Consider the following 19,497-nt stretch of genomic DNA (forward strand, 5'->3'; position numbering starts at 1 on the left):
TGGAGGTCACCTGCGGGACCCGCTGGGACTCGGGGTCATTTAAAAGCCTGCTGATTTTAAGGAGGGTCTAAGGAAATCAGTGGAGTGGGGCTTCAGTAATCTACAGTACCATGAGGGACTATCAGAACACCCTGGGGGTGTGTGTGTGTGTGGGGAACTCTGAATTATCTGCCGTATCACACAAGGGGCCCTGGGGGAATAGTCAAGACCTACGGAACCCTGGGATGATTAGTAGAACTCTGAGGGGACCTGTTTAACTAGCAGGATGACCCGTGGGGACCTAGTGCATCCCTTTGGCGACCTGTGGTAACTAGGAGGTACTTGATGGAGACAAAGTGACCTTAATTGACCCCTAGGTACTGGAGTGGCCTGGGGTAATCCTAAGCGAAAGTAGGGTGACCTGTGGGCCACCTGCAGGAAGGCTGGGGTGGTCAGAAAGAGGGAGATAAAAGCAATCGGCAGCGAATCTGAAAGAAGCCACTTAAGACCTGAAGTAACCCGATGGGGATCTGTGTGAACTGCGGTGACAAGAAACATGGGGGATCCAAGTGTCCAGTGGTAATAAATGGGGACCTGGTGGACGGACCTACGAAGAATTCTCAAACTCTCGACATGATCTGCTGGAGAATGTCTAGAAGAACTCCACTGGCCCGAGATGACCCAAAGATAATCTACTGTGGTGTGTCGAGATGTCTGATAACAAGTGGATGACATATGGGAACTTTGGGTGATCCCAGGCGACGACAGATGACCAGAAGGGATTATAGAGTGTAACTGTGAAGATACCTGGTGGCCTGATAGAACCCGTGATGATATCTGAGTGTCTTGAAGTTCTCTGAAGCGACCGCTGATGCCTTGAGCACTCATGGTTTGAACGTGAGGACAACTAAGAAAAGCTAGAACGTTTTGTGAAGACGTGGGAACCTGGGGAGCTCCCTATGGTGACGGACGGCTCCGTAAGGAACAAGTGAAGTGACATTCTTGAACCTGGAGGAATCTGTGAAACTTCCGTAGATGTGAGGAACTGGAGCAACCTGCTAGGGGTGGGGCATGGAAGTCAGGTCGTTTCCTTAGGGGGAAAAATAAGGATCACAGCAGAGAACTGGAGTCACCTATGGAGATCAGGGATGAAGCTAAGGAATCTGTAGGTTAGGTGGCAGCGCCCTTTATGGAAAGTTTTGATGCAGACCGAAGCTACTGCATCTGAATGCAGCCGCCTTTGTCTAAACCTACCTTTGCAATAAGGAGAGTATATACACATTGGTGTACTGAGAGTCACTTGTGAAGATGTGGAAAATATACACATTACAAACCTACCTGTTAAGAGAAAGAGAGATGCTGTGTGAAGCCCAGAGTAACACAGAACCACACAAAAGAGAAGATACCACAGCAGCAGCAGAAGACGAAGGAACCATCTGGGACGTGATCCCGCACTAGCTGTGACCACGGGAGCTGTGGTGCTGGCGGGGAAGATGGTGATGGTGGTGGAGACTGCTCCTGAGAGGAGTTGGTGGAGGGAGTGCTGGTGAAGAGGATGCCGGTGGGAGGAGTGATGGTGGAGAGGTTCCTGTTCTCGTCGTAAAAGATGGGCTGGAGTGAGGATGGCAGGGAGGGAGGGGTTGTGTCTCGGGTGCCACCCTGTTTCCGGGAGGCCAGTCCATCTCCTGAAGGTGGCTGATGGCAGCATTCATCAGGGCAACTCTTACCCCGGCGGCGTGTGGCGGTGCTTAGTGACGCGACCCACGTAATGTGCACCACCCCACCAACATGACCGCCCTCCCTTGAAGCCATCCTTCATCCCCTGGTCTCAACTCATACCCAACCTTCACCCTCCTCTCTTGGTTGAGTTACCACCTTTTACTTCCTTTCTTCCACTTCTACCGTTTAGCTTCACTTTACCCTCACCTCCTAGACACCCACTCCCTTCCATCTATCTCTTTCTCTAGTAAAGCCTCATTCCTTCCCTTCACTCCCATACTCAGTGACGCACACTTGTCTATTTCACCCAATTCCCCGACATATCCTGCCTGAACCACCCCCGACCCACAGCAAGGTATTAAAAGCCATGTGTGACCGTCCCCCTCCCTTCCTTACATCCACACATAGACTTGCCTCCCTCACTCATACTACCCGACGTCTAAGGCGGGCATCCCTCCCTCTACATACCATGACACCGTCCCATTATATCCCCCAACAAATCTACATCACTCCTTATTTACGGAGCATAACAGTTTGCTGTCTCCTCCACCCGACACTCGTGTCTCCTCCACCCGCCACTAGTCCCCTCTCCATTATTCTCGGGGAAGCCGTCTGTAAATCGAGAGTTTTTGCCCACATCTATCGTCAGTGTCGAGTGTTATCAAGATCACGATCTGTATATGCTCAGCCTATTAGCCTCTCTCAGAACCACTGCGATTTAAGAAGCGAAGAGATTGTTTATCTACCGTCCACAATGCATGTGTGTACACTGTACATACTACTGTGAGGAGAACTTTGTTGGCACATTCGTAATAGAATATCTATTGGATGAATATTTTCAAGGACGCTTTGGAAGATTAGTTTCCGATGGTGTAATGTATTAGCGTCTACATGACGCAGGGTCGACACTACGCTCTGCCAGGTGACGGTGACTTACAGCTTAGTGGTGGCAAGGTGTCCGGTGCTAGAGCCATCCTGCACCCTGTCAGGGACACCCTACACTCCACCAGGGATAACTTCCCCTTACACCTTGCAAGGGCCCTACTCAGACCACACCCTGCCAAGGCCATTCTCGACCCTACATCTTGCCGAGGGCAACCCTTATCCTACACACTGCCGAGGGCCACCCTTAGCCCACACCTTGCCAGGGCCACCCTTAACCTTACGCCCTGCCGCTTCAGCTTGCGTCATCATGACTCGCCTACAAAAAGCGTGCAGCGGCGGCAGCAACAACAGCATTCGTCATCCACCACACACCAGCAAACAGACCCACAAAAACATGTAGCCTCCCACACGGGTGTTGGAGGAGGAGGGGCGGCGGAGAGGTGGTTAAGGAACAACTTTTAAGTGTTTCTCGTGAGTCATTTAGTACCTCTTAAAAAACGCCGGTGGGGATTTAACCCAGTAATTCAGGGGGATGCCACGGTGTGCGGGAGGGGGGAAGCATGTTAACACTGCGCACCATGCTATTTTGCACGATGTTGTTCCTTTATATTTTATTCATTAATCACGGACGCCGAGCTACCGAGCCTCACGGACAACATGCTACGTTCTTTTTTCTTTCTTTTACAGCAGCAAGAAACGGAGGGGAAGGAAGAGTGACACTAAGGCAGATGCGTCATACTGAGCACTGCGCTGGACTATGTTCATCCTCTGTTAACACATTTTTTGTCCCTCCTCCACAACAGCACACCTCCCGCCCCCCACCCGGACAATGCCTCTACCCCTTCCATTACCTCCCTCAATCGTCAGCCACCATCACACGCAGAAAAACACCCAAGTCCGTTGTTTTTTCCCCCTCTCCCGTGGCTCCCCCTAACGCTCCTCTCCCCTCCCAATTACCAGCGACAACGGAGGGATCCAGAGGCGCACACCGACGCCTCCCCAACCACCCCCACCCTCCGAGCCAAGGGCTTTGGGAGCCGTCATCACAATCAGGCCGCCGACACTCAGAGGATAGGCCAAAAAATTGATAACAGCAAGGGAGTGTTTGACCCAATCAGGGCGTCGACAGTCAGTGGGACATCAGTGGCCCCCGGAGTGACGATCAGAGCTTCGGTAATCAAGAGGGTAAGGCGTGAGGACGTGGCCACAGGAGGGGAGGAGGAGGAGGAGGAGGAGGAGTGATCCGGGCTACAAGCTCAGCCCTAATCGGAGACGTGGCAGTCGAGCTGATAAGCCACCGGCGTTTGTTGTTCGTCTGCCTCCCTCTTCCCTGATTACCTGTGTAGTCGCACCCGGTGATGGCCATTTCGTCCCTCACGGCAGGGAGTGAGGGAAGGAGGGAGGGAGACACAGGCGGGGCACAGGGGCTGGGTGATAGGGCGGCTGGGCTATGACGACCGCCAGAGGGAGGGCGTCGGGCGGAGGAAGTCTAGAGAGGCATGAAGGTAGAACCGCAAGGGAGATCCAGGTGAACCCTGGATCTCCCTTAAAAGTGAACACCAACATAATCCAAGATCTCTCGCTGTCTTTCCCACCCCGAGACTTGGGTTCAATATCTCGTTTGACACAGCCATACAGGGGCGCAGACTCGAACCCATCCAAAAAGGCACTAGTACGAGTGAAATGAATGGACCTGCTCAGGTTGCTTGCCACGATGGAGAATGATGATTCTCCCCAATTACGAGAACTTTCAACTGACTTCTTAAAAGATTTGCAATTGGCCAAATCTACAGCCTATAAGACATCACTAATACCGCTCTCTCCCCTCGATTGGTTCCCCGACGAAGGCGCAGGTGTGACGGGGTAGTGCGTGACGGAGGTGCGAGCGTGACGCCCACGTGAGAGAGCTGGGCGTGTGACACAGTCTTGAGTGTGACGTACCCTTTTCCAGTAAAGCAGACGTGAGTGTCAGAGTCCTGAATGTGACGCATCCTTGATGCTGGCGTAATCGTTTAGTGCGAGGATGCGAACGAGACGCAGCCACAACGCTGACGGAGTCGCGAGTGTGTCAACACCGTCAAGTGTGACTGCGTCTGGCCCATCTGGTCATTAGTGTGAAAAGCACCGTCACCTCATACTTTTCCGGGACTTTTAGGGGCCATGATTTTCACCTCAGTAATTCGTCTGTGTGTAAGCCAAAAACTAAGGAGTTGGTATAACATCTGGTCCGTTATCTAGCACAAAGAAAAAAAAAGGAACTTCGGTGTTAGATTCAAAGACCTTATGCAAGAGGTGCCTTTTGTACAACTCAAAGAAATCTTGTTTGTGACGGGGCTAATGAGGTGATCAAAGCGAGAGGCAGGGGCCTTCAGTCGTGCTGTCAGAACTCTGACATACAGACAGGACTGGCAATGTCGTGTACGTTGAGGCAATACAGATGGCGATATCTGTGACGACTAAGGTGTGTGTGGGGGAGAGAGAGAGAGAGAGAGAGAGAGAGAGAGAGAGAGAGAGAGAGAGAGAGAGAGAGAGAGAACTGATAGAGACGGCATGTTTGTTTGGCTGGTAGGAAAGCCTTCAAACTGAGTGAAATGATCTCCATATGGAGAGAATTAACGTCGAATGGTAAGCCTAGGTTCTAGGTTTTGAGAGAGAGAGATCCGGGACTCGGGCAATAACAAACTGTCCGCCATCTAGTGCCTTCCGATGTAGTTACCCCTTGAAAAGATGGCTTTTGTTAGCCTCCAAGGCCCCGCGCTCCGGTACTCCTGGATCCTGGCTTTGATCCTCAGGTGCCCTCGTCGTATATGAGGCAGACGGGTTGCCTATTTTCCAATGAGTGTGCTGTGAGCTTAAGTGCAAGGCATAAGGCTTTACAGAAGCGGTCTTTGATGGCGTTAAAACGGCCTCCAAGGAAATTTCAGCTGACAGATGTAGCCAATTACGGTATGCAGTAGAACCTAAGCTGATGGATGAGGTATGGATTCCTTCAACATACTGTGTGTGTGTGTGTGTGGGTGTGTGTGGGTGTGTGGGTGTGCCTACGTCAAGAACTAGAGAACGAAGTTACTTTCATTAAAGCTAATTGCTAATCCAGGTTGGAAACTAGACACACAACAAACGAAGAGGAGGAGGAGGAGGAGGATAATTAACTTCGTTAATCCAGGAGTGAGGCTTTAGCTTGGGGCGGCGGGGGTGGGTTCGTATCTTGTTTCTCTTTTAACGGGGAGGCCCGACCATCCTCCTTCAAGGACGACCATCCTCCTTCAAGGCCGACCATCCTCCTTCAAGGACGACCACCTTCTCCCTCAATAGATTTCTGGATTACCCTTTCGGGGTCGTCCATCTGTCGTGACGGGCCTATGTATCGCGATGGAGCTGTGTGTGTGTGTGTGTGTATGTGTGTGACGAAGCTATATAAGCGTGACGCAGCCGTGTGTGACGGTGTGTGTGTGTGTGTGAGGGTAGGCGCTGCCGTGTATGTGACGGTACCGTAGAGTGCCGACGCTATCGTGAATGTGACGGTGAGTTAGGCGACGGAGCCGCGAGGGTGACTACGTACGTGAAAGTGATGAAGGTGAGCGTCTTCATACAGGCTTACATAATTACCAGGCTAATTATAATCATGCTTTATTACCTTTTGTAAATCAGTAATGCCAGGCCCTTGACTTTCTCATCTGAGGAACGGCTGGATTTACAGAGAGGGCAAAACATAAAAAGCGTTTTGGGTAAACAATTAAAACACGTAGTTAAGGAAACGATGATTCGTGAAGGCGTTGAAATGACACATACATTCGTTTTCCAAGAGAAAAAAAAGTAAATACTATTGATTTCTCTCTCTTTCATATCGAGCTAAACTTACTTTCGTAAAATACTCTTAACTGTATATTATACAAGATTCCCGTGATAAAAGCTGCTGGTAACTGTAAGTATCTACGTTAACAACATAATCATGTCTCCAGGATCATCAGCATATGGCTACGTCCTCGAACATGACTAACTCATTTCCTAATCATGGTCCCAACTTCTTTCAGCTTCAGTTACATACCACCAATACTCAGGGGCATTCATTGTACATAATCACCATCTCAGTGTGTACATTAAGGTGTATCTTATCCGTGTTCATAAGTCCTCATAGCTTTATCTTACTCCTACTCAATCATAGCCTCATCCTATTCCTTATCCTATAGTCAATGAGTGTTTGTTCTAATCTTAACTCGTAGCGCACGACTCGCTACAGCTTTGGTTCTAATCTAAATTCTATATGAAAGGTTTGTAGATTGGTTCGAATCCTAATCCTAGCTCACACAGCTTAACAGATTGTTTTTCAAACCCAGTTTATAGCTTTGTTCTAATCCTGATCACATTTCGCAATTCTGCACCGCATTTGTTGTATAACTTATTCAACTACAAATTAGCATTTACATATTCATCAAAAGAATTGAAATAATGAATGTTAAAAATATCAGCCAACCTTTCTCTTTTTAGTTTTAAAAGTTAATCTTCATGGGGTAACAGTGTCTGTTGACCAAGGGCAATAGCATCTGCTGACCAGCGAGGGAAACAGCGTCTGTTGACCTCCAAGAGTTAACAGTGTCTGTTGGCCTTCAGGGGTAACAGTGTCTACTGATATTCAGCGGTAACGGTGTCTGCTGAACAGCAAGGGGTAACAGCGTCTATGATCAAATTTCTACCGTTATAAATTCAGTAATTGTAGAATTCTTTTTGTGGTAAGTAACATGTAATACATCTATTTTAACACCGGATTAACATGTAACACAGACGACCACTGGAAGGATTATCAACATCTTATAAAAAACAAAAGTTTCGGGTTAAAACCAATTATCCACAACTTTCAGGAATTATAGATATAATCAAATCCTCCTATAATCACACATCAGATTAATATTATCATAAGACTAATTACCAGTAAAATTGAATCATTAACTGGATTAATTGAACAAATTAGCTGAAGCTTCCCGGACACCGATAATTAGCCCTAATTAGCCCAGCCCTGTCTAACGATGTTGTGACACATGTCGTCACGGTAGCTCAGTTCTAAGAGTGTTTTGGTTATGTGTTAATCTAAGGGTAATTTTTGCTTCAATTAATTTCGTATCTTAAGTTTATATGATGGGTCTTTCGAATCATCTTCCCCCTCAAATCCCACTCATATACATCTTCAATCCTTACTCTTCTCCCCTCCGTCCCTCTATCTTGATTCCCTCTCTTCTCTCCTCAATCCCACTCATATACCATGATTCCCTCTCTTCTCTGCTCAATCCCACTCATATATCTTGATTCCCTCTCTTCTCTCCTCCACCCAACGCACATATCTTGAATCCCTCTCTTCTCCACTCCACTCTTCTTACCTCCATCCCACTCCTCCTTTCTCCCTCACACTCTTCTTTCCTCCCCCTCTCTCCGACCTACCTACCACGCCCTCCACCCAATTTTCTCTTATCTCCCTCCAACACACTCTCTCCCTCACTAATCCTCCCTACACCACTTTCCATCCACCCTGTTCTCCTCGCTCCACCATCCCACGGGCCCTCTCGCGCGCCGTTCCCTCCACCTGCGCGGGGCGCTCCGCAGCCACAGGAGACGGCCGGCAAAGTTTAAGGTCTGTTACATGACGTTTAAATCCTGCTTGAGTGGCGACTGTCAGCTTCTGTCCCCCAGCCTCCTGGCCCTCTGGTGCCTGAACTATCCAACTGCCTCCCTCACCCTGACGACCTTTTATAGTTTACCTGTCCAATGTTGCTCAATGTGTGTGTGTGTGTGTGTGTGTGTGTGTGTGTGTGTGTGTGTGTGTGTGTGTGTGTGTCAGATGTGGAGGGAACAAGTAAAACGAGAAGACCAAATTGAAGGTTGAAGGATGTAGTAAAAAAAAGATTTTGAGAGCTTGGGACCTGAGCATGCAGGAGAGTGAGAGGCGTGCACGGAATAGTGAACTGGAACGATGGGTTACCTGGGTCGACGATGGACTATACCATGGCACGTGAAGCGTCCGGGGTAAACTATGGAAAGGTCTTTGGGGCCTGGATGTGGATAGGGAGCTGTGGTTTCGGTGCATTACACATGACAGCTAGAGAATGGATGTGAGCAGATGTGACTTTTCTTCGTATGTTTCCTGGCGCTACCTTTCTGACGAAGGGGATGGCAATGTTGTTTCCTGTGGGGCGAAGTGTCGCCGCGAATGGATAAAGGCGAGCAAGTGTGTGTGTATCTATATATATATATATATATATATATATATATATATATATATATATATATATATATATATATATATATATATTATTCATTTATTAATCTATTCATCCAAAAACTTACGACAAATATTGATCATGCTAATCTGGCAACGATGTAAAGGTTTCTGTAATGGTTATTTCAAGACACACACACACACACACACACACACACACACACGTCAGGCTTCGCGGGCGGTGTGTAGTGTTAGTGGCGCCGTACGGGCCGCCGCCAAATAAACACGATTTTGAAATTCAAATCGCTCGCGGGAATTTTAGACGGTCGGTGGTGCGTATTTAGGCGTCGGTGGCGCGTATGTGGCGGTAACTAAGTGTGAAATGAACCGGTTGTCGGGGCGGCACGACGCGTAGGTGTTCGGCCGCCCGTCTCTTAGCGTGCCAGGCCCACACGCGGCGCCTACTTCCAGTCACGCCCACATGCAACTGATTTTGGGACCTGAGTACAGGCGGAGTGGGTATGGAAACAATTAGTCTGTGCGGTGCTTTGTGGCTCTAACGCATCGGTACAGTCATCATCACGGGGGAGAGAGAGAGAGAGAGAGAGAGAGAGAGAGAGAGAGAGAGAGAGAGAGAGAGAGAGAGAGATGATGATGATGACACGAGAAAACAGACGCTTATGTGACCTCTGGAGGATCATCCCTTGCTTGAGGTCTTGATGTGTTGATTGCTACTTGCCTGAATAGACGCGATGGCCTCACTCCCTTCACCTCTGCTCGTCCACTCATGTATAGTAGCCTTCGCCTTTATCTTCAACCAACTGAGGAATTCTCTATGCTGTTAGTATTTTTTTTTCTTCCCAAACTTATGTGTGCTGCCTCTTAGGCTTTATCTTAATCTCTTATTGATTCCATGAACTAACTCAGCTTCCTCCCATTCCGGCAAATGTTCATATTCTTCCGTGGGTTATACAACGGGTATTTGGAATCTTACCATGTCTTAAAAAAGCTTGGCGTTCTGTGGTCAGTTTCTGCAAGCATGTGTCCAGTCACGGCGTAATATGAGCGACGGCAACCATTGTACTGGGCTTTAGTAGACGACATTCGCCGTATTCTTGACCTCACGTCTCTTAAGCCGCGCCACATCACCGATCCTCTTACCCGAGACGCTGGAACACCTATATCCACTCCCTGCAGAAACCCGTCGATGCTCTCTGGGTCTGCACCGAACAGGGGACTGTTTAGAAACGTCTCTCTACGTCTCCATATGAACTTGATCAACGCGTCCATCCCATATCATTTTGCACTGTTTCTTAACCTTTATGTGAAACCCTTGGGATATATTCCAATCTTCTGAACACTTTAGTGATATAGTTCACCTGACTGTAGCAGATTCTTCACCCTCTTGGAGAAGACACTGTCAACACTCCCCCTCTTGTTCTGTCACTGTGGGCGGATGAATATTGTATGGAATAGTCATCATTCGCTGCCACAGGGAACATTTCTGGGCCTCGCTCACTTCACCATATGACTTTGTGTCCAAAAGCGGCAGTCTCCCTTCTTCTTTTTTGGCCACTGTACATTGAATTCTCCCACACATGTTGTTGTTTCAATATATTCTCCCCTTATATTCCCCCGTGCAGCAATGACTTGTAACGATGTCAACCTGTCAGCACCCCGAAGCGTCTCTCCCACCCATGATCACGATGAACTGATCCCTCTCCTTTCCGTCCAAATACACACACACACACACACACACACACACACACACACACACACACATAGCCATCTGTAGTGATGGATGATAAAGAGATGGAAATCTAACCTTCCTACACTGGTCTCATTATAACAGGGGCGTATGCTAAAACTGTGATGCTGCAGAGTACCACTCCTGTGTAGCCTTAGACTACGGAAGATTCTGACTTACCTGTGTAATAGTGGGTGAGGCTTATCTTGCTTCAGTAGTTCCTGTAGGGGGAGGACCTACCTTGCTCCCTGAGACCGCATCTCTGGAAGCCATCCTCACTTCAGACCGTATCTCCACTGCGTTATGACTATACGAGACTCGTGTCATCCCACTGGTAACAAGAAGTCCTCGTCTTCGTTGCAGTGGTGCCAGACGGACCACAGTGTTGTGAGGAGGCATACAAGCAAGCTTACCCTGATGTGGTGGTACCAGTTCATGTAGAAAGGCCTCCTCTTACTGTAGTGGTCCCATACAATACAGAGGCGTTTTGAAATGTACTGAAGTGGCCGAACACCATGAGAAGAAACATTACCTTGTGGCAGTAATACCAGAAACTGTAACGTTAATCAACACTTCTGTAGTGGTACAACATGAAGCCAACTGTAATGGTAATCTACACTACTACTGTAGTGGTACTACATGAAGCAGGGGATCATTACCTTGTTGTAGTGGTACCAGACGATGTAGAGGGGCCGTTCGGTGGTGTGGTCAACGATGCAGGTGAGGTTAATGAGGGAGCCTCGGTGAACGTGTATCTCCGGCCCGTTCAGGATCGTGGCGCTTGGAACTGTGGGGATAAGAGGGGAGAAGGGGTGGTGGTCAGATCCTGGGAGACGTGGGAGAAGTGTGACCCGAAGGAGCAGAGGGCGAGGTTGACGCATGGGTCAAAGCATGTGTGACGAACATGATGGCGCGTGAATCAGTGCACAGGAGGCGCAGGAAATCGTCATGAGAGCAAGGAAGGCGGGGATTATAACGAAGAGATACATAACTAACGATAAGGAAGCCCTGGGAGAAGAAGCGTGTGAAACGAGACAGTGGCTGTGGGAGGTGTACAGGGGTGGTGGGGGCGTGAGAGATGTGAAGGAGGTGTGGCAAATGACGAGTATAGCTTGTGAGGTGGGTGGAGGGAGTCTGGAGCCATCGAGAGCAACTGGGAGGAGGCGTAGGGCAGATGAGGAGAACAATTCAAGCCGTGAGAAAGTCACGGTTGATATATACGAGAGACCTGGGAAATATTAAAGGTGGGAGAAATGATCAATGTGGCCTGGGAAATAGTGAGGGCATAGTGAGAAATATAAAGGAAGAGGAGGAGGAGGGGACGTATAGAAATTTCTGTATAACAAGGGGGGAAACATGTCTTGAGGCACTGGAAATATGAGGAGAGAAAAATATGTTTGTGGCTTGGGGGTAATATGTTTGAGGCGTGGGAAATGTGTTTGAGGCGTGGGAAATATGCCTGAGGCGTGGGAAATATCTTTGAGGCTTCTAAGGGAAGGGGGGAATAGGAGGGTATATGGGTCAGGAAACTGGAGCGTGAGAATAATGAGGCCGTCGTGGGAAATAAGACAGAGACGTGCGAACAGCATTATGGCGGCGTCGTAAATCTGTGTGGGGGTGATGGGAAATATGTGCGGGGCGTGGGAAATATGTGTAAAGCGTGGGAAATATGTGTAGGGTATGGGAAATTTGTGTGGAGCGTGGGAAATTTTCGTGTGGCGTCAGCAATAACCAGATGGTATGCAATAACAAAACAGGAAAACCAATTTGTCATCACTATTAATAGCCAGGTGGCCAAAAAACAATTATTTTAATGGTGATTACTAAATACCAGGGTCCGTGCCTTGTGTGAGGGTCCGTGCCATGTGTCAGGGTCCGTGCCTTGTGTCAGGGTCCGTGCCTGGTGTTAGGTACATTACCACAGGTTAGGAACAGTATGGGTCCTGGTGAGTGTGACCTGGAGTGCGACTTGTCCAGGTCAGACAGCGCCAAACCCATTTCCCCCCCAGCACACACACATACACACACACACACACACACACACACTGGAGCACAATGCACCTGCTATAGTACACAAACTTAAAACAGTATATCCCACGTTTATTACACACAAATGCGATAAACAACAAAACGTAAAAGAAAAGAACACAATTCTCTTCTCAGATCAGCCGGGAACCAACACACGAACACAGATCGACGTGCGACAGGACACCAGCCGCTACGCCAAACAGGGAGATGGGCCACGAGTGCTTTTAACAGTTACGTAACGAACGTACGATAAATTTAACGTTACGTAAAGAACAGCAAAAATATGTCTATACAAAGGCCAGTCCAACGGACACGGTGGTCGGTGTAACATAACAACTGTGGGTTGTGATGAATGCGTAACATAACAACCGTGGGTTGTGATGAATGAAGAGTAATGAAGGAAGCCGAGATGGTTGTGGAGAGGAAGACAAGAATTGCAAGTGAAGGGTGATGAATACGAGGACAGAAGGGTGACTGAAGGAGGGACGTGAGGACCAGGACAGAAGGTGACAGAGGAAGGGACGTGAGGAGCCAGACAAGGGAGTACAAGAGACGGTCGTGGGATCCACGACAGAGTAAGAGTGATGGACGTGTCGCGAGCTGGTGCAGGGAGAGGAGGGAGGGGAAGCAGCAGCGACAGGAGGGGGGGGGGGAGGTTGGAGATAGTGAGAGGCAGGAGGAGAGGGTAGGAGTAGTGGGAGCCGTGAGGAGATGGGTACAAAAGTAGGACGGAAGAGGTAGTGAGAGGCAAGAGGAAGGGACGGGTGCATGAGGCGGAAGGGTTAACGAAAGACTGGGAGGAAGGGAAGGGATAGTGAGAGGAGGGGGTGGTGGTGGGGGGAGCGGAGAAGTAGAGCAAGGCGGGAGGGGACAGGTTGTGAGAGGTGGGAAGGAGAGTAAGGGAGTGAGAGGCGGGAGGGAAAGAAGGCGAGAGTAATACAGGAGAGGGAATGGAACACGTGGAAGAGGAAGGGGACAGGTGACGTACAGGGAGTATGTAGGGGAGGAAGGAAGGAAGGAAGAAGTGTCATGTAGATGGAACAGGTGGGTGGGAGATGAAGATAGTGCGGGCGGCTGCAAGACGGAGCCGTCTGTTGGGAGAAAGAGACGGGAGGGTATTGGGGGTGGTGGAGGGAGGGAGGGGAGAGGACGGGAGGGTGACTGTGAGGGACGAGAGTCCAGCATAAAAGCAAAAATAAAACCCGGCGCTTCTATTGGCGGCCGCCGTCGCCACACCTCACGGGAATCAAAGGGCAGAATGTGCTGGCCAAACAAACGGGGCAGTACGTCGAGGGTGCGGGTGCTGGCCACGACCACACGGGCGAATGAATCTGTGATATTTACAGGCAAAATGTGAGGCTTATTTACCCACAGCCCATCCAGGCCAGGCCAGGGCGAGGCTCCGGTCACTGGCACCATCAGTGGGCCGTGGGCAGGCTGCAGGCGGCCTCCTACCCATGGATCATTACGAAGGTGAATCGTTCATCCTTGTCAGGTTGTGATGCGTGACGCGTGCGGTGCAGTGTGACTGACGGAGTGCCGTTACGTTACAACTGGAGGTGTCGGTGAGACTGACGTGCTCCCAACAGGAGAGCGTGAATGCCCAACACGGGGTGGACTGGGACACCTCCGCAACACTCCTGAAGAGACGAGAGGTGACGAGGCCTCCCGCCGCGACTGCAGGCAGCTCCTCCGCAAAGTCTTGCCACTAGTAAAATGAGGCCGATCGATAATTCAGTAATGCTAACAGAACATGAAGGCAACTGAGAAGCGAAATGAGACATTATATATATAGACGTTAAATATGCGAACAACCTGAACATCACTAGCAGATCGTAGGCTACACACAGTACTGAAGCTAAACACCTTATGGCAACAGCGATGAACTTAACCGTTGGTTGGCGGACCGAGGGAGGAGGCAGCCCGCCAACGGTACGAATATTCGAAAGCGTCCGCCATACATCTACCGAATCGTCCTTAAGGCATTGTCCCCGACGACAGCACACACAACCTGTGCCATCAATGGCACACTAAAGGTAAATCATACGACCTATAATCCTAGAGGAGGGGCTGTCAGTGACATGACCTCTCCATACGCCAAGCTTACACCTGGGTTAACTTAGACACGCGGCACCAAAGCCCACATGCGGCCCACACCACTACCTCACGCCACATCCCCTGGTAGGTACAGTAACCAGGCCTCCTTCCACCTCAGTAATGGTTCGCCTTCAAAGGAGCTTTTCACAATTGGGTCCGACATATATTCTTTATTGTAAACATAGAGAATGGATTGTCCTGTTTTACGACCGTTTTCTGTGCTCTTTCGCTGTGGCTTCTTTACGATGCTCGGGCAATGTCGGGGTTCCTACGCTGATGAAGCACAGAAATGTTAATGATAGAGACATGAGGATGGTGCTGCACGGGACCAGTGTAATGACAATTACAAAATTCTATGTACAATGAAAATGTGTTTTCTCGACTGTAGTCAAAGACTTACTTGTGGGACTGAGATACGTACGAACGTACGCACACCATCACATCAACACGACGTAATTAATGAAACCATCTGAAATGCCACTGTGGGATGTCCCCCTTTTTTCAGACCCCGACGACCTTTCAAAGTCGCCTGCCCTACGTTTACAACCTGCCTGGCAAATGGAACGAGTAAACGAAGAAACATAACCGCTTTCATAACCCGCTTAAGTACAACGATGCGACCCTTGCTAGCATGCTCACGCGTCGTACAGACGAACACAAGAGGTCGGCACTAAAGCAGAGAACCCTGGGGACTGGCAGCGAGTCCCCTGCAAGAAGAAAGACCCTCTGGAGAACCCGATCACCCAGTACCCGACCACCGTCGACTCTCGCACATTACACTTTCATTTGTTTAACAGCCATGGCGGCCACTATGTTGGTATTAGCGCACAAAGGCTGCAAGGAGCGGGACTGCGAAATGTTCCTCCCGGATTATTTAGTAGGTGAATACAGCGGCCATTACGTATGATGAACTAGGAGGGCTGGCCACCGCCTTGCCGGCAGCGGGTTCATCCTGCCGGCAGCGGGAGGCCAGCAGATCTGTGCTGAACATTAACGCCGTGTTCATCTCAAGACCGTGATGCAGTATCTCCGGCACACAAATCACGGCTACGAACATAACCATTGTCATCCCGGAGTTATACACAATATAGCAGGCGTGAGGTATAATTCAACCGGGCATGTCGGAGTGTTATGCCTTCATGAGGCTGTACCGTGTGCATTCAGATGTTATAGTGGGCGCCACGTAAGTTAGGCGTCCGGGAGGAAATGTGCAGCCTCCAGTGCTACATATCATCATCTTCCTTCCCTCTCCACACCATCCCTTTCCAGTACAGTATCTTGTGCCTTCCCTCCTACAACATCTCTACCCCTCCCAATCAATCTTGTGCCTTCCCTCCTACAACATCTCTACCCCTCCCAATCACCATATTTTCCTCCTCTTGCCCACGTTCTCCCTACCCTACCAATAACTCGTAATACCACACCCTCTACACTATCACCTCCCTTGCCCTCTCACTACCACTGCCTTCTCCCTTGTCCTCTCACCAACACTATCTTCTCCCTTGCCCTCTCACTAACAAACTCTTACCTTCCATACCGTAATAAATTCTCACCCCAACACCATATTTCCTCTTCCACCTAATTACATTAACACTTCCTCATCTACGTCCCCATTACAATAGCTCTTCCCCGACCCATTCCAGGACCTCTCCCCCCTTTTCTAAAATAATAACTCTTCCCTCTCCCCATTACAGTTCCTCTTCCTCCCTCCTATAACAATAACTCTCCCCTTTCCCCATTACAGTTCCTCTTCCTCTTCCCCCCCGTCCTATAACAATGACTCGTCCCTCTCCCCATTACAGTACCTCTTCCGGTCTCCTACAACATCTACCCTTCCGTCTCCCTATTACAGATCATATTTACCCTCTTTATAATAATAACTCGTCCCTCTCACCATTACATTTCCCCTTCCCCCTTCCTATAACAATAATTGTTCCCTTTCTCCATTACAATTCTTCTATCCCTTTCCAATAACACTAACCCTTCCCTCTTCCCATTACGCTACCAAGATCTTCCCCTCCTTATAACACTATCCCTTCTTCCTCCCAATTACAATATGTCTTCCGCTTGACCTAAGAATCCAGGGGGTCAGGTCAGGGAGGCCAGGGCCTCACGCCCAAGCGTCGTGCCACATCAAGAGAGGCAACCCGCTGATGCTGCCTCAGTGGCAACGCCACAACACGGATGTGTGGCGCTTTCTGTCCTGGCGCTCGGTGGGCGTGGGCGTGGACACTCTAGCAGTCGGTAGAGAGAGAGAGAGAGAGAGAGAGAGAGAGAGAGAGAGAGAGAGAGAGAGAGAGAGAGAGAGAGAGAGAGAGAGAGAGAGAGAAGGAGGAGGAGGAGGGTGGGACACTAAGAAGTGTTATCAATTTGACCCCCTACTCCCGCAGCGCCTGACTCACCACACAACACTTGACCGAAGCCGAGTCTACCCACACGAACACCCCACTACCATCTACTACCAAGATTTATTACTATATATATATATATATATATATATATATATATATATATATATATATATATATATATATCCTAGCCTCAGCCGGGTACCCATTTCATCGACCAACCCTTAGGGGTGGATGAACAGCTGGGTTGACTGTGGACCAACTGCCGCAACCAGGATCCGAACCTGTACGCTCGACCCTGGGCGGCCCGTAGCGCTAACCGCTGCATCACGGGATATCACCCTATATCATCTGTGTACCTGAAAGATTTGGCAACCGTACCCTGTAGCATCTAGGCCATATATTCTATCCATATATCAGACTCTAAAATACAAAGACTTAGGAAAATCTCGTCGGCCATAACAATTTAAAAACTTGCTTGTATTGAGGCAAGGGCGAGCTGGACGGAGGGGCATCGAGCGAGTGGCGGTCAATAGCCAGCCCATCTTGAGCCAAATTCCGTCACGTAAGTTTTTTCTTTTTTCCTTCCCAACTCGTTATACTGCCAGATGGGGAACTACCTGTGTCCAGCGGGCGAGGCGTCGTGCCCCAGGTAGACCCATTCGACCAGCGGCTGCGTTAATACTGTAACTGCCTGGAAGAGTCCGGGTTACAGGTACAGGCGGCAAGTTACAGCAAGTGTGCAAAGGCGGGGATGGCGAACGAGGATGACAAACATATATATATATATATATATATATATATATATATATATATATATATATATATATATATATATATATATATATATATATATATTACTATGAGTCCACGGAGAAAATGCAACACGGTAAGTTCCCAAGTGCACTTTCGTGTAATAATCACATCACCAGGGGAGATACAAGATAGAAATAAAACAGTCAGTTGATATACAACGGAGAGACGTAGTTAGGACGCCTTACAATTTCTTCCTAAGGCCTCCAAGAAAAAATTAAAATTCTCTCTCATTAAGAGCAGCAACACGCGCTGAAATTACAATATCACTCCGCCCAGGACTTTTTCCCGCGCGCACTGGAACAAAAGACTGACGACGGCGCGTCGGACGTTCTCTCGGGCGGCACTTGACGCGCACCAACTGCTGTCACTCACCCGGGTACGGGCCGCCACGCCGCCCCCACGCTCCCGTCACGCGTATGGTAATTCCCTGGCCTGATACACCCAAGCTGTGGGTGAGAGAGGGGAAAAAGGTAAATGGTCCCAAGTAACCTCAGCACTTCTTACCACGAGCTGATCACACAGTGAACATCAACAACGTCCTCCACTGTCCACTCCCTACATGATGACGCCTTTAATGATGGTTTCTCCCGTCGTCCTCACATGTCAGGCCCTGGCGTCGTGAACCCATGTTGACGACAGTGGTAATCCAGACTGCTTACTGCCACCACACTTGGTCTAACTAGAGCCAGAGTCCAAACATCACCGTAGACAGTGTGGGCCTAACTAGGGCCACGATTCACAGCAGACAGTGTGGACGTAACTAGAGCCACGGTCCACACCACAGCAGACAGTGTGGACCTAACTAGAGCCACGGTCCTCACCACAGCAGACAGTGTGGCCCTAACTAGAACCACGGTCTTCACCACAGCAGACAGTGTGGACCTAACTAGAGCCACGGTCTTCACCACAGCAAACAGTGTGGACCTAACTAGAGCCACGGTCTTCACCACAGCAGACAGTGTGGACCTAACTAGAGCCACGGTCCACACCACAGCAGACAGTGTGGACCAAACTAGAGCCACGGTCCTCACCACAGCAGACAGTGTGGACCTAACTAGAACCACGGTCCTCACCACAGCAGACAGTGTGGCCCTAACTAGAACCACAATTCACACCATAGCAGACAGTGTGGCCCTAACTAGAACCACAATTCACACCACAGCAGACAGTGTGGCCCTAACTAGAGCCACGGTCCTCACCACAGCAGACAGTGTGGACCTGACTAGAGCCACGGTCCTCACCACAGCAGACAGTGTGGACCTGACTAGAGCCACGGTTCACACCACAGCAGACATTTTGGCCCTAACTAGAGCCACAATTCACACCACAGCAGATAGTGTGGCCCTAACTAGAACCACGGTCCTCACCACAGCAGACAGTGTGGACCTAACTAGAACCACAGTCCTCACCACAGCAGATAGTGTGGCCCTAACTAGAACCACGGTCCTCACCACAGCAGACAGTGTGGACCTGACTAGAGCCACGGTCCACACCACAGCAGACAGTTTGGCCCTAACTAGAGCCACAATTCACACCACAGCAGATAGTGTGGCCCTAACTAGAACCACGGTCCTCACCACAGCAGACAGTGTGGACCTAACTAGAACCACGGTCCTCACCACAGCAGACAGTGTGGACTTAACTAGAACCACGGTCCACACCACAGCAGA

General features: G+C 49.4%; 1 protein-coding gene across 7 annotated transcripts in view; it reads right to left on the minus strand.

The window, feature by feature from the left end:
* The window catches only part of LOC139762321 (cell adhesion molecule 2-like), a 553,549-nt gene that overhangs the window by 24,272 nt on the left and 509,780 nt on the right, over positions 1-19,497 (minus strand). For all 7 annotated transcript variants that reach the window (XM_071686965.1, XM_071686968.1, XM_071686962.1 and 4 more), the window contains one exon: positions 11,198-11,325. In XM_071686965.1, coding sequence (XP_071543066.1) covers positions 11,198-11,325 — 128 coding nt within the window. The remainder of the gene's footprint in view (positions 1-11,197; positions 11,326-19,497) is intronic.

Source organism: Panulirus ornatus, chromosome 43 (genome assembly GCF_036320965.1).
Source record: "Panulirus ornatus isolate Po-2019 chromosome 43, ASM3632096v1, whole genome shotgun sequence".
NCBI lineage: Eukaryota > Metazoa > Arthropoda > Malacostraca > Decapoda > Palinuridae > Panulirus > Panulirus ornatus.